The sequence below is a fragment of the Chrysemys picta genome, chromosome 8, assembly GCF_011386835.1.
Source record: "Chrysemys picta bellii isolate R12L10 chromosome 8, ASM1138683v2, whole genome shotgun sequence".
NCBI lineage: Eukaryota > Metazoa > Chordata > Testudines > Emydidae > Chrysemys > Chrysemys picta.
Window position 1 is genome coordinate 20,929,967 of NC_088798.1, and position 24,421 is coordinate 20,954,387.

The 24,421-nt window shown below is 43.8% G+C and overlaps 1 protein-coding gene across 15 annotated transcripts in view; it reads left to right on the forward strand.

The window, feature by feature from the left end:
• LRRC7 (leucine rich repeat containing 7) overlaps nt 1-24,421 on the forward strand; it is a 349,370-nt gene that overhangs the window by 260,380 nt on the left and 64,569 nt on the right. For all 15 annotated transcript variants that reach the window (XR_010589655.1, XR_010589656.1, XR_010589657.1 and 12 more), the window contains 3 exons: nt 15,564-15,633; nt 19,365-19,464; nt 20,323-20,447. Coding sequence is in view for 12 of the 15 variants with exons in the window: in XM_008172560.4 (XP_008170782.1) it covers nt 15,564-15,633; nt 19,365-19,464; nt 20,323-20,447 (295 nt within the window). In the remaining 3 variants the exon portion in view is untranslated. The remainder of the gene's footprint in view (nt 1-15,563; nt 15,634-19,364; nt 19,465-20,322; nt 20,448-24,421) is intronic.

Below are 24,421 nucleotides of genomic sequence, written 5' to 3' on the forward strand. Positions count from 1 at the left end.
TGACTCCGGCTCTGCTGCCTGCCACAGCCCCCCTGCTTCAAAAAAACTGAAGAAATCTACAAAAAAGGGGCAGACCTCTCCAACAAAGAAGTTGGTGAGGCACATGAGTTCTTCAGGCAGGTCAACTGTTACTCTGCCCGTGCTTCCCCGCCTCAGTACTTTTGAAGAGCCGGGCTCCTCAGGCACCGCACGAAAGCCGCCTCAGGCTGTGGCGGCGGCGTGAGGCTCCGGTGCCGAGGCTTCAGGCTTTCAGTTGCCTGCCTTGTTTATGGCACCGTTCGGCACCGCGACGGACGCGGTGCTGACATTTCCCACCCTGCCTGACCTTCTGCAGGCTGATGTTGCCTCCCCGGCACCGACCACGGCACCGGCAACTGCGGCACAGACTGACAGGGAGATCAAAAGCAAAACCCCTGCTCAGAGGAATGTTCCCTCACAGCAACCTCCTCCTCCACAGTTTTCACCTCACGCAGGAGCCTCACCTTTTCAATTTACTAATACAGCAGATCTATTGGTATCACCTATTCTGCAGTCTCCCCTGATAAATGCCTGTTTTTATCCAATGCCTGAGTCAGGATCTGAACAACCTTCCTCCAGTGAGGAGGAAAATGATCCACAGGGAGTTTTTTCTCCATATCAAGACTCCCAGACCCAGATCAACAGAGGTTACAAAAAAAAATCTACCTCAGCCTATTCTCAGGATCCTGCTCCATGGGGAGTGAACCCCTGGATGGCAACACCTATGCCCTACCCACCACCATGGCAATGTTGGGCACCATGGGCATCGTACCCTCGAGAACACATGCGCTACGGCACTTCGACCAGGCGCAACACCGGTCTAGCACCGCCACCTGATGGACCTGCCGGTGACACAAGATACCAGGCAGCACCGTCACACTTCCAGGAACAACTGAGTCCTGCTCCTATTCCAGCAGAGCCGGACGTAATGCCTGAGGAAGCCTTACTTCCCCTTCCTCTAACACCGTCGGATGACTATGCAATATTCCAAGACCTCCTTAAAAGAGCTGCCAGTGACTTGAGAATTAACTTGGAGGAAGTCACTGAACAACAGCATGAGCTAACAGACATCTCACAGCCCTCTTCTTCCTCTAGAGTGGCATTACCAATCGACGTAGCCCTTTTAGAACCCGCTAAATCCATCTGGCAGACTCCAGCCACAAGCCTACCTACCTGTAAACAAGCGGACAGGTTGTCATCCCTTCAAAGGGCTCTGAATTCCTTTTTACCCATCCGGCGCCAAACTCATTGGTAGTAGATGCAGCGAACCAGAGGGACAAGCAACAGTACTCCCGCTCCACTCCAGCCAACAAGGACAGTAAACGCCTGGACCTCTTTGGCCGTAAAGTATGTGCATCCTCGACGCTACAATTTCGCATAGCCAATTATACTGCAGTCCTTGCAAAATATGACCACAAAAACTCTAATAAATTCATGGATTTTATTGATGACATCCCAGAACAGAAGAAACAACAGTTCACAGCTCTGGTTTCCGAAGGACAGACCATATCACGTACTGCTCTTCAAGCGGCCCTCGATGTAGCTAACACTGCAGCAAGGTCGACCACCACAGTAGTGGTCATGCGACGGGATTCATGGCTCTCCTCCTCTTTCTTTCCTTGAGAGGTTCAGAGCACCATTGAAGATCTTCCCTTTGACGGGGAAAAACTTTTTGCCTCCACCACGAACGACGTGCTTCATTCGATGAAGGACGCAAGGGCAACCCTCCGGTCCATAGGTCTCCAGCCACCTGCGACCAGAAGACGGCAATATAGATACCAACCTTATCAACGTCCACACTACCCCGCATTTACACAACACTCCTATAGACCACAGGAGCAACAACAACGCGAAAGACCAAGATTCCAGCGTCGTCGTCCTAATTCTACAGGGGCGCCGCAACCCCCTCCAACTAATAGGCAGATTTGAAGCATTGGTCGAGGTTTTAGAAAACAGCGTTCCCACTTCAGCCGGCACACCTATCTTTGGACACTGCCTACGACCATTCTCTCATCGATGGCAGAAAATTACATCCGACAAGTAGGTCATAGAGGTAGTTACAATTGGATACGCCATCCCCTTCCTCTCCCTCCCTCCCACCCACCCACCCTTCCCGTCCCTCTTCAGGGACTCATCTCACGAGCGACTACTCTTCCAAGAAGTGCAGCATCTCCTTCAACTGGGAGCAGTAGAATCTGTGCCAGAACGACACAGAGGAAAGGGTTTTTACTCCCATTATTTCTTAACAGAGAAGAAAAATGGGGGATGGCGACCAATCCTTGACCTCAGGCGGCTCAACAAATTTGTCAGAAAGCAAAAGTTCAAGATGGTCGTTCTCACCACTATAATCCCGGCGCTGGAGCAGGGCGACTGGTTTTCAGCCCTCGACCTACAGGACGCCTATTTTCATGTGACTATACACCCGTCCCACAGACGGTTCCTACGTTTTACTCTTGGCTCCACACATTTCCAATACAGGGTTCTCCCCTTCGGACTGTCCACGGCCCCCCATGTTTTTTCCAAGATCCTAGCCGTAGTTACAGCCTACATCAGAAAACAAGGGGTCATAATATTTCCTTACCTAGACGATTGCCTCCTCAAAGCTTCAATGTTCGACGAAGCTCTCCAATCCATACGACTTACCGTCGATTGTTTTCTATCTTTAGGCCTGCAAATAAACAAAAACTAATCCACATTATACCCCACCCAACATCTGGAGTTCATAGGGGCATACCTCGACTCCCGGACGGGGTTGGCATCTCTCCCACCAGACCGCTTCAACTCTATAAGCCGACTGGCCACAAGGATTCGCAACTGTCCCCAGGTGACTGTCCAAGACTGCCTACAAATACTAGGTCACATGGCCTCGTGCACCTCTGTCGTCCAAAATGCACGCCTATACATGAGGTGCTTCCAAGCGTGGTTGGCCACGGTGTACAGACCGAATGTGCACCCTCTAAACAAGACTCTCCCCATACCTGTCCAAGTCAAAGATTCCCTACAGTGGTGGACAATTCACTCCAACCTCTGCTCTGGAGTCCCCTTTCTTCAGCAGGCTCCATCCCATACTGACGACCAAAGCATCTTTCAGGCTGGGGTGCACACATGTCTCACCACACAGTCCAGGGACTTTGGTCTTCAACCGAGACCTCTCTCCATATAAATGTCCTAGAACTTCGAGCCATTCGCAATGCATGTCATCACTTCCTGCCACTAATCAAGAATCAACACGTACGCATAATGACAGACAATATTGCATGCATGTTCTATGTGAACAGGTAGGGAGGAGCTCGATCCCATTCGCTATGCACAGAGGCTATGAAACTCTGGAACTGGTGCGTTGCGAACAACATCCGGGTATCAGCAGCCTATCTTCCCGGAGTGATGAATACCACAGCGGACGAACTAAGCAGATTATATAGATTTCAAATTGCTCTGGTCTAAATTTTCAAAAATGACTAGCAATTTTGCATACTTTAAATTTTTGGTGCTGAACTTGAGACACCTTAAAGCAGTAGTCCCCAAACTTTCGCGCCCCTGTTACTCCTGTCTATTATCCCGCGCCTCCCCATAGCCGAGGCTGGGAATGGGGCTGCGGCTGAAGGGGTGTGGGGCAAGGACATGGATAAAGGGACTGAGACTAGGGGTGCGTTTGGGGCAGGGAGCGGGGCCAGGCATGGGGCCGGGAACATTGCTGCAGGCGGGACCGGAGCACAGCTGGGGGCAGGAAGGGGCTGGATGGCACTCCAACCCTGTCCCCCCCCCTCCCATGGGGGCTGGCCTGGGCCCCGCTGCAACCCCCCCAAAGGTTTATGCCCCACAGTTTGGGGACCTTGCCTTTAAGGGACCTGAAAATATGCTCCCATTAAGGTGTCTTAAACTGGGCACCCAAAGTCACATTTTTGAAAATGTGTCCATTCAGTTTTGATCTCATAAGTAAGACTAAGATTTAGTCATGGGTATTTTTAGTAAAAGTCATGGACAGGTCATGGGGGATAAACAAAAAATCATGGCCCATGACCTGTCCCTGACTTTTACTATAAGTACCCATTACTAAATCCCTGCTCCTGGGCCCCACTGCTCTGAGGCCCCCAGGGACCACTCTCTGGATGGCTTCCAGGGCCACCTCCGGGGCCACTGCTCCAGCTGCCCCCAGGACCGCTGCTGCTAGGGCAGTCCCTGGAGCCACCCCTGGGACCAATGCTTGGGCACTTCCCAGGGCTGCTTCTCGGGTGGTTCCCGAAGCCACCCCTGAAACCGCTGCTGTTGGGGCGGTCCCCAGGGCCAGCCACTCTGGCCACTGTTGGAGCGCTGCCTGGGGCCGCCTGAGCAGCAGCTGGTGCAGCTGGCCCCGGGGCTGCTCCAGCAGCAGTTGGTGTAGCGGGCCAGCTGCTCGGGCGGCCGTTGGCCTGCCGCACCGGCTACTGCAGCTGTGGAAGTCACAGAAGTTGTAGAAAGTCACGGAATGTGGATAGGTTTCAGAGTAGCAGCCGTGTTAGTCTGTATCCACAAAAAGAAAAACAGGAGTACTTGTGGCACCTTAGAGACTAACAAATTTATTAGAGCATAAGCTTTCGTGGACTACAGCCCACTTCTTCGGATGCATATAGAATGGAACATATATTGAGGAGATATATATACACACATACAGAGAGCATAAACAGGTGGGAGTTGTCTTACCAACTCTGAGAGGCCAATTAATTAAGAGAAAAAAAACTTTTGAAGTGATAATCAAGCTAGCCCAGTACAGACAGTTTGATAAGAAGTGTGAGAATACTTACAAGGGGAGATAGATTCAATGTTTGTAATGGCTCAGCCATTCCCAGTCCTTATTCAAACCGGAGTTGATTGTGTCTAGTTTGCATATCAATTCTAGCTCAGCAGTCTCTCGTTGGAGTCTGTTTTTGAAGTTTTTCTGTTGTAATGTAGCCACCCGCAGGTCTGTCACTGAATGACCAGACAGGTTAAAGTGTTCTCCCACTGGTTTTTGAGTATTTTGATTCCTGATGTCAGATTTGTGTCCATTAATTCTTTTGCGTAGAGACTGTCCGGTTTGGCCAATGTACATGGCAGAGGGGCATTGCTGGCACATGATGGCATATATCACATTGGTAGATGTGCAGGTGAACGAGCCCCTGATGGAATGTGGATAGTATTTGCTATATAGACTACTTTATTAAAATCTATTTAAATTCAATTAAGAATATGAACATGAAGACTGTCATAACTGTTGGAGTTACATATGTGGGTCACTGTTAGAGCTGATGGAAAATTTTTCATGAAAACTTTTTTTCCATAAAAAAACATGCCAGTTCATTACAACTGAAATATATTTTGTGGAAACATGTAATTTGATGAAAAATTAATCTAGAAAGTTTCTCAGGTCCACGCTGGAATTTTAGGACCCAGCCACCCAGCCCAAGAAAATTCTGTTCCATGAAGAATTTCAAAAGATCTCCTTTTAGTGTTTTTACCTGGACCACACAAAGTCTTTCAGATGGTCTCTTAAATTTTTTATAGCCTTTGCTGAAAGAATTAAAGGGCAACCAGTTACAGCCCAGTGCATGTCACATTGGATTTCAGACTGTATCCAGCTCTGCTATGATCTAGCAAAAGTTTCTCCTCCAAGGATAATAGTCTATTCCACTAGAGCTCAGTCCACTTTGTCAGCCTTCTGGATTAACATAGCTGTTGTGACCACGCTGCTATTTTACAAATGTCCATCTGAATGCATTTTTTCCAGATACTACACTATCACTCAAGCTTCCCGGGATGACACCTACTTTGGAAAATCAGTGCTACATTCTCTCCAAGTAATCCAAAGTCCCACCACCTGTAAGGAAACTGCTGATGAATCACTTACAGTGGAATATATATGTGCACAATCACTTGAAGGAGAAAAAACAGTTACTTACCTGTACAGTAACTGTTCTTCGAGATTTATTATGCACATAGTCATTCCGGATCCTTCCACCTTCCCTGCTACTTTGGGTATTAATTAGACGGTGGTGGGAAGGAACAAAGAGGGAGTTAGTGGCACCCATGCCTCTCTGTATCCTCAGCTCCATGCATGAGGATAGTTGGGACACATAGTCGTACTGCTGGCAAAAGTCTCCAACTCAAATGTATTGGGTGCATATATACCTACAGTGGAATGTATATGTGTACAACACATCTCAATGAACAGTAATTACTGTACAAGTAAAAGTAATCAATTTTGCCTCTCTGGTGAGGCAGAAACCCCCATTAATGAGCATATGAGGTGCCTTTCTTATGGGATACTTCCAGTAAATTCACTGTGTGTAAGTCCTTTTCAAAAAAGGACCTTAAAGGTCAGAGATGTGAGGCGTAAAATGTTTCTCTTTGACTACTTCATGTGCCTGCATCAGACCTGGTCCATCTGACTTCCCTGGGATGTTAGCCTGTGATACTGAGAAGTGCCCCGCTGAGCCTGGCATCTGATAGCTTCAGGGCTCCATCTACTTAACCTTCAACTTCCAGATGTACTGGTAGGATTGTCCCTGTTAGAGTGCTGAGAGAAAGGATTGTCGTTCAACCTCGAAGAATAGAGAGAGCTCCTCAAAAGACTTCTGCAAGAAAGAGGTCAAAATCGCCTCTCCACTTCTAATCTAAGTAGACTCCATGGCCCAAAGTGTGTACTGGAGGAGTTTCTACAGTACCAACTATCAGGTACCATTCACTGAGGGTACGTTCTCCACTATCATTACCTGGTCCACACTAACCCCCCACTTCGAACTAAGGTACGCAAATTCAGCTACGTTAATAACGTGGCAGCAGACTCCCCCGTTGATGCCGCGTACTCCTCTCGCCGAGCTGGAGTACCGGCGTCGACGGCGAGTACTTTCGGGACAAGAAGCGATAAATCGATCCCAGAAGATCGATTGCCTACCGCCGGACCCGGAGGTAAGTGTAGACCTACCCAAGACTACAACTGCTGAGGTGCTACAGCACTCCATGTGTCTGCATCAGCTGCTACCTCTTCTCAGCAGCAATAACTATCTCAGTACTGAGCACATCAAACTGTAGGATGCCTGTTTTCATATCGCCACATATTTGGTACACAAGAAATTTCTGAAATTTCTGGTCAATCAAAACAACTTTTAGTATAGAATTCCACCCTTTGGCTTTTCTATAGCATCGATGTAATTTACCACAGTCATAGCAGTAGTAGCTACTTAAGTAGCACACTTAAGGAGACCAGGAATAATGGTCTATTGATATCTGGATGACTGGCTCATCAGAGGCAAGTCTTGCCAAAAAGTTCAGAGTTCCATTTACAGCATTTTTTGGCTATTGATGTCCTTCGGCATAAAAGTCAACAGAGAAGTCTGTTTTTGACACCAACGCAATTCATAGAGTTTATAGGGGTCATTTTAGATCTAATGGAACTCTATGCTGGAGGTAGAGGTTTAACTTCCAGCTCAGGTAGACATACGTGGGCTAGCTCCAATTGAGCCTGTTCTGTTGCTTGCACTGCTACAGCTACACTTCTGTTTTTAACATGCTAGCCCAGTCAGATTCAGTGTGGGTATGTCTACCCGAGCTGGAAGTTACACCTCCAGCTCCATTTGAGACATACCTTAAAACCAGCCAGAGTTTACCTGCCTCAGGACGGGTCCAAGATTATAGCCATGCTCTTCTCCCAGCTGCAGGGAGAATAAAAGTATGAACTTGTCTGAGCCTTCTAGGACACATGCCACCTACACTTTTATCACATTGCACGCCAAACTATATCTATGCTGCATGCAGAGCTGGCTAAAATTAGTGTACATTCCAAGCAGGCACAATTTAGACATGCCTCTGATGGTTCTGCAACATTTTCTCTCTCGCCAAGTTGGTGGAAGGGACCCCAACAAGGTATGCATAGGAGTCCCTTCCCCCTGCTCCTCCTAACCAAAAATATAGTGATGGACCCTTCACTCCTGGATTAGGGACTCCCAAGAAGACACACTCACAAATGAATATTCTAGAGTTCAGAGCATCTCATAAAGCTTGCCTGGAGTTCTTCCTTCTAATACAATGACTGTCCATTCAGATCATGACAGATGGCACAACTGCCAGGTTTTATATAAACAGGCAGGTACGGGCTCAATCATCACCTTTGTGCTGAGAAGCAGTTCAGTTACTGAATTAATGTATTCAGCATCAGCTCTCTCTTGCAGCAGTTCACCTTCTGTATCTGCAGAACATGCTGGTGGTCAGTTTGACTTTTCATCAGAGCACAAGTGGACAATTCACGATTCAGCTGATGTTCAAGGAAAGGGGTCATTGATCAACAGACTTTTTGTGACAAAGAGAAACAAGAAATGTTTGTTATCCTAGCAGTTCTGGTACTCAAACTGGTGAAATTGTTGAGACATCCTCTGAAACTACTTTTGCTATTCTCAGACCTGTTGTCCCAGAATGGAGGAGCCATCCTGCATCTCAACTCATGTACCCTACATCTAACAGCATGATTTCTGGATGGAAGTTGTCAAACTGCCTGCAGTGGCTCAAGACCATGAGTACCAACCTCACAGTAGACATTTACAAAGCAGGACACAAACCCCAAAATGGTTGTAAGTTCTATAGTTAGATTTCACCAACCATTTATCAAGTGAGAATTCCTCAAACACCATAACAGCCTTAACATGGAAAAACAGACAGTCTCCTTGGGTACTCCAATTTATTTCACCATCCATGTAAGCTTACCTGTGTGATAGATTATGCTTTACACCAAAGAAGGAACCTAATTGCCTTCTATGATGAGATAACTGGCTCTGTGGATGAGGGAAAAGCAGTGGATGTGTTATTCCTTGACTTTAGCAAAGCTTTTGATACGGTCTCCCACAGTATTCTTGCCGCCAAGTTAAAGAAGTATGGCCTGGATGAATGGACTGTAAGGTGGATAAAAAGCTTGCTAGATCGTCGGGCTCAACGGGTAGTGATCAATGGCTCCATGTCTAGTTGGCAGCCGGTTTCAAGCGGAGTGCCCGAAGGATCGGTCCTGGGGCCGGTTTTGTTTAATATCTTTATTAATGATCTGGAGGATGGTGTGGACTGCACTCTCAGCAAGTTTGCAGATGACACTAAACTAGGAGGCGTGGTAAATACACTAGAGGGTAGGGATCGGATACAGAGGGACCTAGACAAATTAGAGGATTGGGCCAAAAAAAACCTGATGAGGTTCAACAAGGATAAGTGCAGATTCCTGCACTTAGGACGGAAGAATCCCATGCACTGCTACAGACTAGGGACCGAATGGGTAGGTAGCAGTTCTGCAGAAAAGGACCTAGGGGTCACAGTGGACGAGAAGCTGGATATGAGTCAACATTGTTGCCAAGAAGGCTAACGGCATTTTGGGCTGTATAAGTAGGGGCATTGCCAGCAGATCGAGGAACGTGATCATTCCCCTTTATTCGACATTGGTGAGGCCTCATCTGGAATACTGTGTCCAGTTTTGGGCCCCACACTACAAGAAGGATGTGGAAAAATTGGAAAGAGTCCAACGGAGGGCAACAAAAATGATTAGGGGTCTGGAGCACATGACTTATGAGGAGAGGCTTAGGGAACTGGGATTGTTTAGTCTCCAGAAGAGAAGAATGAGGGGGGGATTTGATAGCAGCCTTCAACTACCTGAAGGGGGGTTCCAAAGAGGATGGAGCTTGGCTGTTCTCAGTGGTGGCAGATGACAGAACAAGCAGCAATGGTCTCAAGTTGCAGTGGGGGAGGTCCAGGTTGGATATTAGGAAACACTATTTCACTAGGAGGGTGGTGAAGCACTGGAATGCGTTATCTAGGGAGGTGGTGGAGTCTCCTTCCTTGGAGGTTTTTAAGGCCCGGCTTGACAAAGCCCTGGCTGGGATGATTTAGTTGGGAATTGGTCCTGCTTTGAGCAGGGGGTTGGACTAGATGACCTCCTGAGGTCCCTTCCAACCCTGATATTCTATGATTCTATGATTCTAAAGAGCAATATTCAGATTACTCCCAATCACAAAAAAACAAGCACTACACTGAGACAAACTAATTCATGCACACAGCAATGCATGGCCAAATTTTCAAATTCAGAATTGGGTCTAAGAAAGTTTAGAGGGATCTTTAGTTAACATAGAATTTAAACCTTCTCTTGATGCCCCAGACGGCGCATGCTATACAAATGTAGACTTCCTCCAGACCCATTTAAATTCCCTTTTATTTATCAAAATGTAATTAGACGCCCCCTGTATCTTATTTATTGCCCCAAACTTTGGGTTCCCATGCTTGAGTATAAGGGAATGTATGTTGGTATATGTAATGCACTGAGAAGACAAAAAGAGACAACTGTAGTATGAGCTTCCAAACGAGGTTTTCCCGCTGGGTGTCCAAGCGCAGCATCTCTCCCTCACATTCTTCCATACAGGCTGTCCTGGAGTACCTGCTCAACTTGAGGAATCAGGACCTGGCACACTCTTCCATTAGAGTATATCTAGCGGTCATCTCCGCTTTTCACTCGCCAATCCAAGAACAGATGGTGTTTTCCCATGGTATAGTGGTCAGATTCTTGAGGGATCGAAAGCAACAGAGGGTCCTGTGGCACCTTTGAGACTAACAGAAGTACTGGGAGCATAAGCTTTCGTGGGTAAGAACCTCACTTCTTCAGATGCACGTCTTGCATCTGAAGAAGTGAGGTTCTTACCCACGAAAGCTTATGCTCCCAGTACTTCTGTTAGTCTCAAAGGTGCCACAGGACCCTCTGTTGCTTTTTACAGATTCAGACTAACACGGCTACCCCTCTGATACTTGAGGGATCGAGAAACTCTTCCTTCAGGTTCGGCCTCCTGTTCCGCAGTGGGATCTTAACTTGGTCCTTTCTAGGCTCACTGGCCCGCCCTTTGAGCCTCTGGGTTCCTGCTCCCTTTCCCACCTGTCATGGAAGGACGCATTCCTGGTGGCAGTGACGTCAGCAAGACAGGTCTCTGAAATTAAAGCCTTGACCTCAGAACCTCCGTACACGGTCTTCTACAAAGATAAGATTCAGTTGTGGCCCCACCCGGCCTTCCTCCCAAAGGTTGTTTCCACCTTCCATATGAACCAGAACATCTTCTTCCCAGTGTTCTGTCCCAAACTGCACAAGACCAGTGAGAAGAGGTGTCTTCATGCCCTGGACGTCCAGAGGCCTTGGCTTTCTACTTAGAATGTACCATGCCCTTCTCAACTCTTCATTGCTACAGCAGATAGGATGAAGGGTCACCCGGTGTCCTCGCAGAGGATTTCCAGTTGGATCACCTAGTGCATAAGACCTGTTACGACCTGGTGGGGGTTCCGCCATCGCCAATTGTCAGAGCCCACTCGACAAGAGCATGGGCGTCTTCAGTGGCCTTCCTGGCGCACATCCCTATCCAGGACATCTGAGAGCCACAACGTGGTCCTCTGTTCACACGTTTACCGCTCATTATGCCATCACTCAGCAGGCCAGAAACAACACTGGGTTCAGCAGAGCTGTGTTGCAATCTACAATTCCGTGAACTCCTACCCACCTCCAGGAGTACTGCTTTGGAGTCACCTAATATGGAATGGACATGAGCAAGCACTTGAAAAAGACAGTTACCTTTTCCGTAACTGGTGTTCTACGAGATGCGTTGCTCATGTCCATTCCACAACCGACCCTCCTTCCCCACTGTCAATGTTTCCGGCAAGAAGGAACTGAGGGTGAGGGGGAGCCAGCGGTGCCCCTTATACCGCGCCATGTGGGTGCCACTCCAGAGGGCGCCAGAGCTGGTCCCCTACAGATACTGCTGAGGGAAAAATTTCCAGCACCAGTGCATGTGGCGAGCACACACACCTAATATGGAATGGACATGAGCAACACATCTCAAAGAACACCAGTTACAGAAAAGGTAACTATCTTTTTCTAGCTATAACAGAATACTATACATTTTTTTATTTTACAGAAAGGCCTTATTTGGCACAAGAAGCCATTTGGATATCTGGCATGAATATGTGTATCTACACGAGCTGCTGTCTGCATCTAAAACACATAAATTATTTCCAAATATCAAAGACTCTCAAGACTATTTAGACTCTCTAAAGACTAAATAAAAATGATGGCGCACTGTAGACTCTCTGGACCAAATTATGTTCTGATTCATAATGGTGCAAGCTCATTGAAATCAATGGATTTGCAATGGATTAATTGAGACCAGATTATGGTCCTTTTACACTTACACTATATTAGACTCCCTTAATCCTACCCACACCTACCTACTAATATGTGAATTAGTGTAAGGGGATGTAAGTTTATGTAATGTGCACATGAAGAGCCAGAAAAAAATGTGTATGTGTGTATAAATTAAAATACAACACATTCTTACTCATTCCTGTTAGTTGCTTTTCTTACTACACTTCTCTCTTTTTGTCTCCTCAGTGCACGACATATACCAGCGTACATTCCCTTATACTCAAGCCTGGGGACCCAAAATTGGGGCAATAAATAAGATAGAGGAGGCATCTAATTGCATTTTGATAAATAAAAGGGAATTTAAATGGGTCTGGAGGAAGTCCCATTTGATAAGCATTTGCTGTCAGTGGCGTCAGGAGAAGGTTAAAATTCTATGTTAACTAAAGATCCCTCTAAACTTTCTTAGACCCAATTCTGAATTTAAAAATTTGGCCATGCATTGCTGTGTGCATGAATTAGTTTGTCTCAGTATAGAGAGCGATTTTACATATTTAGGCATAACAATGCAAGTCAAAGTAAGTTTTCAACCTTAATATTATTTCAGTGTGTCTGAATACACAAAATAAATGTCAGTTCTTTAAAGAGGAGCCAAATTCTGAATGAAAAATTCAGGTATTCGCTCTGTTTGAGAATCTTTATATTAATTCTTGTAGAACTTAAGTTTATCATGTTAATTTATGAGGAATATGTCAGAGCCTGCAGTATTCCAGAGACAAGTAGTAATTAATTAATCTGTGATCCACTTTACTGATAACATAGTAGTGAAAACTAAATTTCAGCTAGTTTAGGCATCTTTTCCTTTCTTGTGGTACTAATTATAGGATTTAAAATGTATAACACTTTTCCGTCCATAGAGCCAGGAATTGGAGATTATCTCACCGGGGTAATATATATTCATATTTTGCAATGGAATATCATTCATTCTAATAGACAAGGAAACCGGTATTTTTAATATCAGGAGGTGGCCGGGTTAGTCTGTATCCACAAAAACAACAAGGAGTCAGGTGGCACCTTAAAGACTAACAGATTTATTTGGGCATAAGCTTTCGTGGGTAAAAAAACCTCACTTCTTCAGATGCAACATCTTCAGGTATTTTTAATATAACTATTTAAAATGAATTATCAGAGGTAAATATAATCCTTCTTTTTGAACTAATATATGGTCTTTACTAAATAGCTTATATCCTTGTCTTTGGTGATAATGTGATGCAAAAACGTAGTTTCTTCCCATGCTTGTTGGACATCTGTCTGACCAACTAAGCAGTCATAGAGCCCCCCTCCTGGACTTGGGGAGAGGGGGCTCTGTGACTGATTAGTTGGACAAACAGATGAAGCCTTAGGCTAATGCAGGGGTGGACAAACCTTTTGGCCCGAGGACCACATCTGCATATGGAAATTGTATGTGGGTCATGAATGCTCATGAAATTGGAGTTGGGGTGCAGGAGGGGGTGACGGCTCTGGGGTGGGGCCAGAAATGAGGAGTTCAGGGTGTGGGAGGGGGCTCTGGGCTGGGGCAGGGGTTTGGGGTACAGGAGAGGAATCAGGGCTGGGGCAGGGGGTTGGGGCATGGGAAGGGGTCAAGGGTGCAGACTCCAGGTGGCGCTTACCTCAAGCAGCTCCTGGAAGCAGCTGCATGTCCCCTCTCCGGCTCCTATGCGGAGGTGCGGCCAGGTGGCTTTGCGCGTTCCCCTGTTCTTAAGCACCACCCCTGCAGCTCCCATTCACCGCAGTTCCTGGCCAATGGGAGCTGCAGGGGTGGCGCTTGGGGCGAGGGCAGCACACGGCGGCCCCTAAACGGAGGGGGGACATGCTGCTGCTTCCAGGAGCCTTGGCAGATATGCAGGGCCTCCGACCCCGCTCCCCAGCAGGAGCTCGAGGACCAATTTAAACTGGCTGGAGGGCCAGATGTGTCCCACGGGCTGTAATTTGCCCACCCGTGGTCTAATGGCTCCTGTGGACACAACGGGAGAGCTTATAAATTCTGCACCAGGAAGAAAGGCTCCCTTTTCCCTCTTGGGATTAGAGTAGTACGAGGTTTGGGGGCCTTGTTGTGGGCATCATGCCAGTCGCCTTTTGGGGGCTGGGAAGAAATATTTTTCCTCACTGCCAGTTTAGCCAGGGTGGTGTGGGTTTTTTCACCTTCCTTGCAACAATCCCGAGACCTAAAGGGTAGGTTAGGCTGCAGGTGCTTAGTGCAGGAAGTCATTCAGTAGGAGGTCCAGTTCCCTGATAAACTGGAAATGGATTAGTAGAAAGCACTTCCTAAAGAATTAATGGGGTTAGGGCCTCTAATCTCTGGATACAATCCCCTCTTTCCGACCTACCCCCAATTAACCCTTCTACAAGTGGAGGGTGATGGGGATCAGCAATGGTGCTGGGAACAGGCTGACAAGATGGAGGGCTGATGGCAGCTTCTCCATCAGGTGGTACAAATTACAAAGGAAGGATGACTTGCACTGGCTGAATCATTGAGATATGTTACTTAATAAAGGCTAGTTAAACCACAATCCTGGTGTCTTGTCTGTCTTCCTGTGGGGCCTGGGACAAAAACTTTCAGGCCTTTATTATGCTTCATAAAGAAACAAACAAACAAAAAAGAAAAGGAAAACAAAAAAGGGGGCAGGGAGAGAAAATTTACCCATTCCCATCCTTCTTTTGCAGGTCGCTTTTAGCAGACCAAGCTAACTGATATTACATGAAAACATCTGTTCACATATATAACTACATTTTGCAATTTAGAGCTTTTGTTTTACTGTTACATTTCATTTTGTCTTATGGGAAAAATCATAATGACTGTATTATAGTGTCTCTTCAAAAAGGTGTTTCAGATTACTGCAGAATATATTCTAATAGAAAATTAAAATGCCAAATGGTATGTTGTATCTATAAACAAATCCCCTTAATGAGTACTTTCCAAGAAATACTGTGTTATAAGGCATTATTTTGGTTGTCTGCTCTTTATTGATATTGTATAATGCCAGGCAAGTTCGAATAATAACTTCTTATTGTGCAAGGGGGAAAGTATTCATTCAGCAATTCATATGTTAACAATAAGGCAAAGACAATTGTTCTTTAATATCTCAAAGGCACTTTATCTGTTTGTTCAGGATCAAAATGTAGCTCTCGCTTTTAAATGCAATAATTCAATGAGAATATCCTTTATAAAAATATCTTTCTTTAAAACCAAACAAAGAAAATAAAAATGAAAAATGCTACCAATTTCAGTATGATCCAGCTGAAATACATTGTATAAAAATTTGACAGTGTCCCTTTAAAAGAGGCTACTGTACATGAGACATTCATATTGTTCCAATATTGTTGTTTACAGACTGAAGAATTTACCATTCACTTTTACTAAGCTTAAAGAACTTGCAGCTTTGTGGCTATCTGACAACCAGGTAATAACTTTTAATCTATGTCTTTTCATTAGTAGTAAAGAGCAAGATATCTTGGTAAGGGCCATAGATAAAACCTATGTTTTAACAGACTATTGTTAGATTTATGAAGCTTTTAGTCCCAGCAGTTTCCATGTCCTCTGTATTAGCTACAATTTTAGATATAGTTTCTGCTGAATGTTGTGGTATTAATTGGGAAAGCTCACCTTTGAGGGACTTACTGCTTTCATCAGGTGGGATTGTATGTCCTGACCAAATTTAATAAGTTAAGGCCAGAGGACTCTAGTGAATGGGATCACTCGTGGCCTGTGTTGGGACACAAGGACCCAAGGATTTTATACTGGGCATATTCTCTGTCTTTTGTATCCCTTAATCCTTCTGTGCCTCCATTCTTGTCTTCTGGCTCCCCATTCCCTATCTATTCCTGTTTTTGTTTACTCCTTCTCCCCCCCTTTTTACCTCTTCATGTGGAAGAGAGATTTTTCCATTAACCTTTACACATGAGGCTCTCATTTGGTGTTTTGCTATCTTTCTAGGCTTTTAAATTATCAATGACAACTCTTTAATTCTTGCTAATAGAAAGTAAACATAGTAATTAGAGCTAGGATAAGTGTCTTAAGTCCCGTTGTCAAAATTGACTTAGGTATTTAGTAGCCTAACTCCCACTGATTTTCATCTTCTTAGTGCTGAGGGACTTTAGGCACTTCTGAACATTTTAATCCTCGTCTAAAATGGGGAGGGTGGGAGTCACAAAAATTCATGAAGAGGTTTTTTTCCTTGGTTTTCTTCTAAATAAAGGTTTCATTAGAAAAGTTTCCAACCAGAGCCAATAATATTTTAAGTGTTCTAGGCTTAATCCTCAGCTGGTGGATATCAGCATAGCTTTGTTGAAGTCAACGGAATTATGCAGATTTACATCATCTGAAATTCTGGTCCTCTGTGCATTTTCCATTTTTTTTTTCTTTTTAAAAAAGCCCCAACATTACAACTTCTCAATTTTTTTACTTTTGCCACAGCTAAGCCATGACAAGCAACCCACCTTAGGCCCAGATCCTACAAATATTTTTACACTATTCATGCATTTAAAGTTAAGAACATTCATAAGTTTTTGCAGGATCAGAGTCTTATTATTCGTCTGTAGCATGAAAATCTGTAACTACTGATCCCAGAGTTCCAGAAATAATATGTTGGTCAAGTTCTAAGTGCCAAATCTTATAGTCTTCACTTGGTCCCTATATTCCTGCACTCTTTGAATAACCTAAACTTCCACTAAAGTCAGTGTGAGCTTGGGGCATGTAAAGAATGCACAAAGAGGGTCCTCAGTCCTTCTTTAGAGAAAACTTTCATCAACTTTGGTTGGAGTTTCTTGAGTGCTCCTAGATTTGGTCCAATGTTAAAATGTTAACAGTCATCTTTATATGTTAATATTGTCTGTATTTTTAGGGATTTATTGTTAAACGAATTATGCAGCCAGCATTAGTGCTCAGAAATGTAACAATCAACCAATTTACACTTTGTAGATTAAGACCTATCAACCACTACGAACGTTCGTAGAAAAAGGAATTCACATTTTTAGGCATTTAGGCACTGTTACTCTAAAGGGAAAAGAAATTAATTTTCACAAAAAGTAAATATTCAACGTAGCTAAAAGTGATACTTCCATTATTGCAATAACTTCAATAACCTCTTCTTTTTTTCTCTAGAATTGTACACTTATTGCAGATAACTGTTGCCTCTTGAATTCAGGTCTGATCAGTATAATTTTGCATGGTCCAAACTTCCTATCACTATAAACTAATCCATTCTATTTGTGTGCAAAAGCCACTGAGACCCTGATCCTGCAACTGCCTCTCAAGGTATGTCTACACTGCAGTGTAAGCCCATGCTTGAGCCGGGCTGAAGCCTAACCCCCCTTGTGTCAACACTGCAATTGAGCTAACACAGGGCTCAGACCTAAGGTCTCGGGATCCTGCAGGACTGGATGGTCTGAGTTCAAGTTAAGCCAGAACCCAGGGTCTGAGCTCTATTGCTTAATTGCAGTGTAGACACAGCCCCGCTTGACTCAGATTCCAAGAGTCAGCTGGAAGTATCCCACAATTCCATGGGATAATTTCCTTAGTCCTCTCTATCCCAGCGATCTACAATCCACTCTATTGAAAATGGAAGCCACCCCCACTTAGCCAACGGCAACAGCTCAGGTCAGCATTAACCCATTCTCTTTTAATCATTAATCTGCAAGCACAATATCAGAGAGCCTCCTGGGTTTGCAATGGAGAGTGAATCAGTCAAGCCTTTTGCAAAGCGAGCTGCTTCAAACTTTCTGCAACACACAGGGCAGGTAGTAAAATTTTCTCACAGTGCACCTTGGTCCTAAGGCTAGAGCAGTCACATTGGGAGGGAGGGGGTACTAGGGACTCTAGGATGTGGTTACTTGGAGCCGGGTCTGTGCACTGTAGTGTGGATGCCAGAGTCCTAGGTTCGAGCATGGGTTAGAAAAGTCTCAATGTAGGGTTAAAATACAATGTAGACACTCAAGTCCAGGGTTCCCTAATGTGGATCAGCTGACTCAAGTCCCACTAACCCTGGGTTTACATTGCAGTGTAGACATTCCCTATGTGGAAGGACTCCTGTACCTGTATTGAGTACTGTTGACTTCAGTGAGGTTTAGCACAGACACAGAGGTCTGTTTGTGCTGAGTCAGTTGCAAGACTGGGGCCTAAGATGTTCCTCTCCCAACAAACATAGAGTATATATATTGCTGACTCATGTTTAATAAGTAATAGTTCAGCATTACTTTGCTCACCATATGAACAAATTTAATCAAATAAGGAGATTTATTGTTAATACCAAGTAATTTTACTCATTCTTAATGTTATTTATACTTATATAGCTAATTTTCAGAATTTTAAATGACATCTATATATACCTGAATGTAAAAAGCAAGCAAGCAAGCAAACAAACTGACGGGAGGAGGGTGGAAAACAATGTGTGGACTTCAACGCAGTAAACTAGAGCCTTCTCTCTCTTCCCCTTCCTATTCCTACCTGTCAAAAACTGATCAGTAGAATGTGACCTCTTACAAACATAGAAATATCACCCCAAAATAATAAGAAAAGTTAATGTGGACAATTGAGTGCCTGCTTAAGAGCCCATCTAGCTTGCACACCAACTGAGAGCCTATATTCTTTTAAGGACACATTATTTTCTTCAACGTATTGGACTTTTCTACAAGAGATCATAGATTAATTTACATTAATTTAATTTAAATATACCAGTATCATCAGAATACTCATTGGGCCTTCGAACACAATCTCTAGTCACTTGCACCAGTTTTATACCAGTGTAACTCTGCTGCCTTCAGTGGAGTTACTCCTGATTTACCCAAGCGTGAATAAGATTAGAATCAGACACTTGGTGCTTAAACTGTTCCCCTTCCCACCCTCCTCTGCTTCTCATTTCACTCAGTCACTACAGTGTGTCAGACTTTGTTTTCCTTACACTGGAAATATTTCTACTGAAGTCAGTAGGAATGTTATACATGTAGTAAGAGTGAGGGATCGAAGAAAAAAATTCCACATCAGAATAATATGTTTTTTCAGTCAGCAACTGTAAGAACAGTTTCATTTAGACCAAGGACACTATTCTTACTTTCTTTTTATATTTTCTATTTATCAGATCATAAAATCTGATTTTCTTGCAATTCTTATAAACAATCTTTCATTTTTTCTTTATAGTCCAAAGCCCTTATCCCTCTGCAAACTGAGGCCCATCCAGAAACAAAGCAAAGAGTACTGACTAACTACATGTTTCCTCAGCAACCCCGTGGTGATGAAGGTAAATTACTGTCAGCAATGTATTACAAAGGCAAAAACATGTTTATAATGCTTATTTAAATCCTGGTGAGAAAATGGGGAGTTTATTTTTAAATATTGAAACCATGGTTCCATGGATGAGAATGGCTACAGTTGTTTATATAACAAACAGTGTATACAAGGCAGTATGTGTTTAGTCATACTGAAAGGGTTCTAAACAGGCTCTTTTTGTATGTTAAATCTAAGGTTTCCCAAGTCCTTAATTTTGGATTGAGATTTGTTCTCCCTTTTCTTTTGGGGGTGGGGTGATGCAGGGGGGAGGAGGATCAGAATTGTGCCTTCTGACACGCTGTATAAACCCCCTGAATTCACTTCATTAGGGTTGCCTGGGGCCAATGAAAGGCAGAATTTGGTATGATATTTACATTAGGCAGGAGGATGGCCTGTGCTTTTTCATAGATCTGGTAGCAGAAGGCACTCATCTACCACTTTCCCATCCTCCCTATTCTGACCTAAATTATGATAAGATGGGATACATTTTAGTCTTCTGCAAAAGCAATCCTGTGACCTCACTAGGAGTCTTGAAATCCTATAATTGACAATATTTAGTTCAAACACAGCCAGTTTGCACCACCCCTTTCAACTTCACCTTATTACATTAAAAATTATGTAACTTGTTTATAGGTTGTGAAAAAAATTTGTTACTTTTCACACCCTTTGGATGATTTAAGTGTAAAACCGAAGGGGGTGCAGGCCTCAGCACAACATAAGTTTTTGTGGTTTAGAGTTTAAACATTTCATTTGTTTTGCTTGGTGCACTAGTTACACATTCTTCTTACAAAGCAGTCGTCCTAAGCTATTACCTGAATTTTAACTGTAGATTTCCAGTCAGACAGCGATAGCTTTAACCCTACTTTATGGGAGGAGCAGCGACAGCAGCGGATGACTGTAGCCTTTGAATTTGAAGAAAAAAAGGAAGAGGAGGAAAATGCAGGAAAAGTTAAGGTAACTAGTTAGCTTTCACTTTTTCTTGCTTTATATATTGTGGACAAAAGATCCAATACACAAATGCCATGTTAACATGTTTTTATCTTTTAAACTTGCAGAGCGTGTTTGAGACCAAATATAATCATTAATGAAAAATGAGGGGTTTGTTTTCCCTGAAGTATGCACTAATAGTTTCCATTCATGCCCTTGTTACCTGACTATCAAATTTTGAGTTTCTTCTTTGAGTGTTTGCTCATGTCCATTCCATGCTAGTTGTGTGCATGCCATGTGCACTGTTGCTGGAGACTTTTCACTTAGTGGTATCCATAGGGCCATCTCTAGTGCCCTCTGGAGTCATGTGACAATATAAGGGGTACCGCCAGCCACACACCCCAGTTCCTCCTTCCCACTCATGACAGTTAATGGAATGATCCTTCTTGCTGTGGCAAGGTCTCCTTCCAGTTGTTTGGACTTTCTCAGTTTATTCTTAAGTTACTGTACTTAGTGTATATAGTTCTTAGAGTTAGTAGATATAGTTGTGTAAATAGTTCTCCCTGTCATCGAGGGACTTTTCACCCCAGGTGCTGGGCATGCCCCAGGCTTCAAGACATGTGCCCCTTTTGACAAGCCAATGCCAGTGAGTGACCCACACTATAAGTGTCTAAAGTGTCTGGGGGAATCTTACAATAAAGATAAGTGCCTGATCTGCAGGGACTTCAGACCTCGCACTAGAAAAGACAGGGACATTTGACTGAAGGCCATTCTCCTGGAGGTGGCCCTCAGACAAGTCTCGGAACCAAGCCATTTCGAATTGGCACCAAGCACTTCGACATCCGTACAGAGTGCTCCACCGGCACCGTGCTCTTCCTGGCGCTGTTCTCCATCTCCGGTGCTGAGGAAGAAGCATATCAGTAGAGTCTGGGCCACATTCCAGGTGCTGGGCCTGCTGATAAACGAGCAAAAGTCAACTCTGGTCCTGGTTCAGAGGATAGAGTTCATCGGGGTGCTTGATTCATTCCAAGTCAGAGCCTTCCTGCTGATACAGTATGCACTTCAGCCCCCTCTAGATGTGGCTGGTATCAGTCTACTCCCTAAACAGGCAGCATTTAGATTCAGTGCTCAAAGTCCCGTTTCCAGTCCTAACTTCCATGACCTTGTGGAAAGACCAAGGATCGGTAATGAAGAGAGTACCCTTTACTGCCCCTCAACTCTCGGTCACTTTAGTCTCGGACACGTCAGACATAGGGTGGGGAGCCCACCTCTGCAACCTCAGGACCCAGGCCTCTAGTCCCAAGAAGAACTCTCCCTACATAAAAATGTCAAGGAACTCAGGGTGGTACGCTTAGCTTGCCAAGTGTTACTTCCCCACATTTCAGACCAAATGGTACAGGTCTTGACAGACAACACCACATCCATGTTTTACACCAATAAGCAGGGAGCGGCTTGATCTTCAGCTTTGTGCTGTCTTCTGGATGTGGGACTTCTGCGTGAAACATGCCATTCACCTTGAGGCGATGCATCTTCCAGGAGCCCGAAACGTACTGGCAGATCACCTCAGCAGACTCTTTTCCTCTCACCACAAGTGGTCTCTTCACCCGGAGGTCGTCAGTGTCATCTTCCAGAGGTGAGGGCCTTCCCAGGTTGACCTCTTCATCACCAAGAACAGGAAATGCCATTAGTTCTGTTTGCTTCACGGGCACAGCTCAGGCTCCCTCTCCGACACCTTCCTGCCCTAGTGAGCAGATCATCTGCTGTACACCTTTCCTCCAATCGCCTTGGTTCACAAGGTTCTCCTAAAAATCAAATTGGGCACGGTGAGGGTTATCCTGATAGCACTGATGTGGCCACACCACCATTGGTTCAGCATACTTCTGGACCTCTCAGTGGCAGCCCCACTCGCGCTCCCACTCCATCCAGACTTGACTTCAGAAGACCACGGCAGGTTGCTTCACCCAAACCTCACTTCCCTGTTCCTGATGGAATGGATGCTGCATGGCTGAACTCCAAGGAACTGGCCTGTTCTGATCAGGTTTGACAGGTCTTGCTAAGCAATAGAAAGCTTCCACCAGGCTACCTACTTTGCCCAGTGGAAATGTTTCTGAGCATTTAGCACACAGGATTAGATGCTGTTTTGGAGCACTTAGCCATAGCCCTTAGTAGGTGACTCATGAGGCAGAACCTTCCCCCACTCTCCCACTCCCGCTACACAGTTCCCCCTTCGCTACCCTATAGCCTTTAATTAATACTTACATTTTATGTGATCCCTAATTTCCTTTATCAAATGATATCTCAAAATACAAATAGCCATGTCGTCCCTGGCCCTAGCCATAAGTGTTCAAGGAATGGAGAGTGCAAAGAGCATCCTCCCAGTTTGTGCACTCTATATAGAGAGCAGGGGCCTGAGTATGAGTTTTAAATGAGTTTAACTCCAGCATTGTCATAGGACTCGTGTTTTATTTTCATGGGTGTGAGAGCATCATCAGTTCCATCTGTTTTCAGGTGGGGACAAAAATTTCTACTTCCAACATAGTGTTAGTGAATTATTAGACTAAATACTTCACCATTGTAAGTCTTTGACCACTACTGTAAGAGACCCAAATTGGAAAATGACATCTGAGATAGTCTTATGAGTAACAATAAAATCACAGCTTTTTAAATTCTAAAAAATAAAACTCAAAAACTTAATAAAATTATAGCTACTATTTGTATTTTACGTTTGGCGCTTCAATTTTCTTTTGACTTTTTTTTCTTTTATTTTATTATGAGTTCTCTTCCACTTGATTGTGACCAGATTAAATATACTCTAGTCCACTATTTATTTGGTGTTAAATAGAAAATAAATTGACTTAAAAAATCATGCGCTCATAATTAATAGGTTACACTAAAATCTTACAGTAGATTGATCAGTTTTCTGGTTCAGTACATAAATACAAAACCCAGTGAATAGTGATTAAAATGCCAGTTTTATCCATTAGTATATTATCAGTTCAGAAAACCAAAAACTACACTATTGACCTATACTAATAATTTAGAAATGAACTGGAACAGAATACCATTCTTGTATTAACATAGTATGACTGCTTCATAATGTGAAGAATTTGTAGTCCTATTAGCTTTGTATAGTAAAATATTACTTCTAATTCTAAAAATACAGTGTGACATAAATATAATTTGGTTACAATTGTTAAAAGAAATACAATAGTACTGAAAATTGCCAATAAAATAAGAGTTGCCATTACAATACAAAGGACCTTCTTTGTCTTATTTATGTTTGTAATGTTTCCTAAAGAATTTTCAGAACTATATTTTAACATTATGTATGATGCAAATAACTATGATAACATGATTATACAGAAAATGTTCACAGCATTATTACTACTGTTACTTGGATGGTGTTCATGTTTCTTATGCACTTATTTAAATTAGAACAAAGCATTTGGAAATAGTTACATACTTTTATATATACAAAAACTACTATGTTAATCTTACGGTACTAGGAATTTTCAAATGTTAATAATAGAAATGATAGCAATCGAAATCTTGACTTCCAGCTCTAAGAGGTGGGGAAATCTAAATTGCATCATATGCTATTTGCCAGTATTCAGTTATGGAAAGCATTGTCATTTTCAGGTTATAGCATTCATAGACTTAGAGAAGTGTAAGACTGGACGGGACCTCACTAGGTCAGTCCAGTCCCCTGCACTTGAGGCAGGAATAAGTAATGACTAGACTATTCCTGATAGGTGTTTGTCTAACGTGTTCTTAAAAACCTCCAATGATGGAGATTCCACAACCTCCCTAGGCAATTTGTTACAGTGCTTAGGTACCCTGACAGTTAAGAAGTTTTCCAAATCTCCAACCTAAATTTCCCTTGCTGCAATTTGAGCCCATTGCTTCTTGTCCTATCCTCAGAGGTTAACGAGAACAATTTTTCACCTTCCTCCTTGTAACAACCTTTTATGTACTTGAAAACTATTATCATGTTCCCCCTC